The sequence below is a fragment of the Glycine soja genome, chromosome 17 (genome assembly GCF_004193775.1).
Source record: "Glycine soja cultivar W05 chromosome 17, ASM419377v2, whole genome shotgun sequence".
In the NCBI taxonomy this organism is placed as follows: domain Eukaryota; kingdom Viridiplantae; phylum Streptophyta; class Magnoliopsida; order Fabales; family Fabaceae; genus Glycine; species Glycine soja.
Genome location: NC_041018.1, coordinates 23,929,533 through 23,935,360, shown reverse-complemented (window position 1 = coordinate 23,935,360; position 5,828 = coordinate 23,929,533). Strand labels below are relative to the sequence as shown.

Sequence of the window (5,828 nt, the reverse complement as noted above, 5' to 3'; positions counted from 1 at the left end):
GTGAATGTGTGAACAATCACCGCGATCAAATATGCACCCGAAGAACAATGTCAAATGCAGTATACCGAAATTTCTTCAAATCATTCAAAAGATAATTTACCTCTACGTATGATTCAACTATAAAAATATGTCATCCCAAATTGTCCAAACGGACAATTCAAGAATCAATACATCGATTAATTCAAACTATCCGTATTAATCGATGTATCGAATCTCGAACGGGGAACTAAGGTTCACTCATAATGCAACTAACTAGTAACATGAAACAATACCGATATTTGAACAACGACATGTTACAATCATACCACTTTTTAAAAATAGAGACATACCTCGAAAGATGCTCAGTGTCAACGATAACGAGTGCGGGGATGCAGTTACAAGGAAAACACTAACACAAATGTTGTAATGACGACATATAATCTGTACCATCAATGGGGGAAACTATCAGCTGGATCAATCATACTCAAATAACAATGCATCATGTTTGAGGTTTATAAAATAGTACAACCAGTAAAGAGGTTTATTTTAAGTGAAATAAGGATAATTTAAATATTTGGTCAAATGGAAACAAATTAAGTTTTGGCTAACATCTTAACTTCACCAGAACAAGGAAAAGCATACTCATGTATTCTTTAACATGTTGAGGGCAACAAGCTTCTTTCACATGATAATAATACCATTCCAGAGTTGCTATGTGCCCACTAATTTAATTACATTGAATTAGAGCTAGAATTACACAATAATATTACTTCAATCAGTACAACATCCATTAACCAAGGCCCAATTTTGTAGGTGTATAACAATGTCAATTATGTACAGAAGTCAAGTAATTAAATTCCCTATACGTAAAGGCATTCATGAGTGACATGAGGCTCGTTTGTGTTGTTATTGTCTTTTAAAATTATTATATCTTTTGTTCATTTGTTTTCCATTATTTATGATTGCTCCAGTTTTGGCTGCCTAGCTGGCTAGCTTTTAGATAAAGGGAAACAGTGGGTGATTCTAAAGGGTAGAGGCCTAGTTGACTAAAGACAAGAGAAATTAGAAAATAGCATTTTTTTTGGGGCTGAAAATAGAGGCTTGAGGAGTTGATGTTTTGCCCTATAAAGTAGGTCAATATCAAGAATCTTCCCTAGCAACGTTAAATTGGTGTTTGCATCACAAAATTGTATTCAAAAATGATATTTCCATCGTTAGGATTTAATAGAAAGACTTTTAGCAATTCCGGGAAAGAACACAAGAAGACTTATCATAAATCTGTATTGTTTCAAATATCGTGGAGTAGTAGAATGGGATGGAATGGCCTTCGAAAAGATGAATAACCTCAAAAGACTTATCATAGAAAGTGGTAGCTTTACCACAGGTCCCAAACATCTTCCAAATAGTTTAAGAGTATTAGAATGGTGGGACTATCCTTCACCATCTTTACCAATTGATTTTCATCCAAAGAAACTTGTCAAACTAGAGTTACTCGGTAGTTGCTTAATGTCTCTTGATTTGTTCATGTCAAAGAAGGTATGCATACAAGTTCTCTTCACTACTTCTATATCAATAAGTTCTTTTGAATATTAATCCTTTGATTCCTATTTCTTTCTCTTTTTTGTACCTTTTTGGCAGATGTTCGTGAATATGAGAGTTTTGAATTTTTCTGATTCTCAAAATATAACAGAGATACCTGACCCAAATTTACAAGAATTAGCATTTTGCAATTGTGAGAATTTAATTAAAATTCATGAATCGGTTGGATTTCTGGATAAACTTAAAATCTTGTATGCTGATGGCTGCAGCAAGCTTACGAGTTTTCCGCCAATCAAATTGACCTCTCTTGAAGAACTTAAACTTTCATACTGTGGTAGTCTTGAGTGTTTTCCAAAAATATTAGGGAAGATGGAAAATGTAACTTCCCTTGATATTAAAAACACTCCCATCAAAGAATTGCCATCTTCAATTCAAAATCTCACTCAACTTCAAAGGATTAAACTGAAGAATGGTGGAATTATTCAGTTACCAAGTAGCATTTTTGGGATGAAAGAACTTCGTTATTTTATTGTTAAAAAATGTGAGGGGTTGCTACTATCCAAAGAGAACGAAGGGGAAGCACAAATGACCTCAATGGTCTTTAGAAATCCCATTGATTTTCTTGATCTTTCACATTCCAATATATCAGGCGAATTCCTTCTAAGAGGTCTCCCTTTGTTTGCCAATGTGAAAGAATTACACCTAAGAGGGGATGATTTCACAATTCTTCCAGCATGCATTAAAGAACTTCAGTTTTTGAAAGAAATTTATTTCGAAGTTTGTGAGAATCTTAAAAAAATTAGAGGGATTCCACCTAATTTAGAAATACTCTGCGTAACAGATTGCAAATCCTAGAGAGGTTTGGACCTCACACTTCTTCCTTCATGCACCAAAGAATGTCGCTTTTTAAGGAAGCTTTTTTTTATCTGGATGCGATAATCTTAAAAAAATTAAAGGGATTCCACTGAACATAGAAGAATTGGATGTAGAATGCTGCATATCCTTGAAAGTTATAGATTTTACTCCTCCTCCTGCATGCACCCGAGAATGTCGTATTTTGAGTACACTTAATTTTGATTATTGTTCGGATCTTGAACATATAAAAGGGATTCCCTCCAACGTTGGAAAATTTTCTGCAATAAACTGCGAATACTTGACTTCTGAGTGTAGAAGCATGTTACTGAATAAGGTTGATATATATTTTTCTATATATATATATATATATATATATATATATATATATATATATATATATATATATTTGACTTGATAATTTATATATTTCACGTTGACTTATACTATAAATATATATGTTGCTAAATGTATGAATGAATTATGACCTATAGGAATTGCATGAGGCCGATGGATACAAATTGTTTCGTTTGCCAGGACCAAGCATTCCAGAGTGGTTTGAGCATTGTATCAATGGATCATCAATTTCTTTCTGGTTTCGTAACAAGTTCCCTGTGATATCTCTATCTTGTGTTTTTGTTGGACTGGAGTTATATGCAGGAGTATGGTTCACACTTATCATCAATGGTAACAAATATTTATCCCCTCATATTTTCTTGGCGGATCTATCCAGTGATCTTCTGTGTATATGTGATCACATTGAGGAACTATTCTACGACCTTGTTCTTTCGGAAAATGAATGGAATCATGTGGTGTGTACTACATCATGGGTACCCCAACCAATCAAACAAATTGGGATCCATGTACTAAAACAAGGAAGCAACATGGAGGACATCCAATTTACGAATCCGCTATTGTTGAAAGAAAAGCGAGATTTTCACAATTTACCAACATGGAGGAAAAAGAAGAGTCTGGTGTTTGTCTCTTCCCGGAATGACTTTTAGTTGGTTCATGTAATCCTAATACAATTTTGTGTTCACGGAATTGTTGAAAGAAAAGCGAGATTTTCACAATTTTTGGAGTAGATTTAATAGAAAGACTTTTAGCTGACGATGGCATGATCCAGGGGAGTTTTAAAATTGCAATATCAATGAGACAATGACTTCCACATTCTGTATTATATTTTTTTAATTTTTTGTTTCTAGAAAGGTGTCTTTGAAATTCTATTAAAAGTGATGGATCAATTCTTTGATAGAAATTAATCATTGGTAAAATTAGGAGATACTTTATATTCATAACACCGGTTAAAATAAAAGTTGTCCTTGAACCTAAGAAGAATCTGAAATGGGGATCTGAGAAACCACATAAATACAATCCTATAATTAAGGTAGAGGAAAAATTCTGGCCAAGCTATGCTTCCCCCTTTAACAGCTTCAAAATTCTATAAGCAGCACACTACTGTAATTTCAGTTCACTCATGTTAGGTGACATCCCTAAATTGGGAATCTATAGCCTGGCCATGCTTAAATGCTTATAATTTTCTAGATGTTCCAGCTTAAATGTTTTGACTGTTCTCAGCATGAGAATTTACTTCTCATGGTGCTCAAACAAGTGTGCTGGGTACAACTATAAAGATCTGAGTCAATGAGGTTGTTAGGCAAGCTTGTCTCTGGGCCCTCTCTTTAAATTCCTTGTTTCGTCCATTTGGGCTTCCTTCTACTTTATTTGTTAATGATTAATGGTGATGGGTATTTATATATCCATTTGGAAAATGACTAATAGAGTCTTTGGGTTAGAGTTCAACTGAACATAACCTACTTTTTTAAAAAAAATAAAATCTACCAGTGTTATTACTTCTCTATTTTGTGCATTGAGGTGTGCAAACAGACATTTTGTGTTTGCGAGTGTGCATGTTCTTATGTAGAGGTTATTTACATGCAAACAACTTTACTGTCTGCAGAAAGGTAAACGAAGTTATTGTAAGATAGACAAAACATTGAACCTTTTAACCACTCCACTTTTTAAAGTTCTCAGTAGAGTAGGAAAGAAGTCAGAGATACAACTATTGACAATTCTGAGAAATGAAGAAATAGCACAGATGAGAAACTCAATAAGAGAGAAAGAGATGGTGGTGAGAGAACTGGAACGTAAAATTGTTCAACTTGAACAACATAATAAGGAATTGGGAGATTTACTTAAAGAACTCAGGGAAGCTCAGATCAATAATGGTGGAGCAAATTCGGTGACATCAAAGCTCCGCAACAAGCTTAGATGGTTGGAAGAGGTGCATAAACACTGCGCCTCAATTGTCAAGTCTAAAGAATCTCAATGGGGTGATCAAGTGGCGAAGATGGAAGAAGATATTGTTACTTATAAGTCTACACTGACCAACAAAGAACAAGAAATAAGGGAGCTTCAGATGGAATTGGAAAATTGTTATTATGCCATTGAAGAGAATCACTTGGGACTCTTGATCTTTAAATCTGAACTTGCTGAGGCTTACTCCAAATCATTCAGGGGTAGGGCAGACCCTGATAAAGCATTTGATATCAAAGAGAATGAATACATGGTTCTAATTTCTGCAGAGCAATTGAGAGTGAAAGACAAGTTTGTAAAAACTATGGCACAAGCTGCACAACAACACTCTCTGTTGGAGGAAGAGCTTAAACAACAAAAGAAAAAGCTCGAGGAATCATCTGAGGGTCAACTAATCTTGGAAGAGAAACTACTGCAGATGGAATACACCGTACAATATGAAAGAAGTGCAGCATTTGAGGCTCTAGAAGTGCTGGAACAGGAAATAGCCAGTAAAAATGATGAAATATGTCGATTAAATTGTGAAGTACAGGATTGGAACGCACTCTGCTGAAACCCTTAAAGTATCCTATGAACCAAGTTATCATTATGATTATCATATATCTAACAGACAGAAGACTTCTGGTGCTGAGGGGGAGCGTTTAAAAGAAGCAGCTAACATCAATAAATCATTATCTACCTTGGGGTATTTACATTTTAGCTTAATACATTAAGATTTTGAATTGTCTTATTTCTGCTTTCTCATTGAGTAACTAGTATTCTCTAATCATTCTTGCAGTCATGTTATTATGATACTAGTGGATGTGGCAAATGGGAAGCAGAGACATATCCCTTACAGAGACTCTAGACTAACTTTTCTTCTTCAGGTTGATTTATATGCTGGTTTAGTTTGATTCTTTAGTCTCAGGGTTCTTTTGTTCATCACTATTTGGCATAAAATGCAGGATTCTCTTGGCGAAAACTCGAAAACAATGATCATTGCCAATGTCAGCCCTTCTATCTAGTTTGTTTATTTATCTGGAACTATATTTGGCATAATAATGTGAGTGTCATTCTATGATCAGTCTGAATTTCTTTCAAAGGAATGAATCTCATCAACCTATCACTATACATTCCATATATTGTTCTTGTAGGCGGTGGTG

At 34.6% G+C, this 5,828-nt stretch overlaps 1 protein-coding gene across 1 annotated transcript; it reads left to right on the top strand.

Annotated features, from left to right (window-relative positions):
• The first annotated feature begins 4,321 nt into the window (after positions 1-4,321).
• Positions 4,322-5,518, top strand: LOC114392448 (uncharacterized protein At4g38062-like). Its single transcript, XM_028353592.1, has 2 exons — positions 4,322-5,371; positions 5,465-5,518. The coding sequence occupies exon 1, from the start codon at positions 4,469-4,471 to the stop codon at positions 5,237-5,239; it is 771 nt and encodes a 256-aa protein (XP_028209393.1). The 5' UTR covers positions 4,322-4,468; the 3' UTR covers positions 5,240-5,371; positions 5,465-5,518.
• The last annotated feature ends 310 nt before the right edge of the window (positions 5,519-5,828 follow it).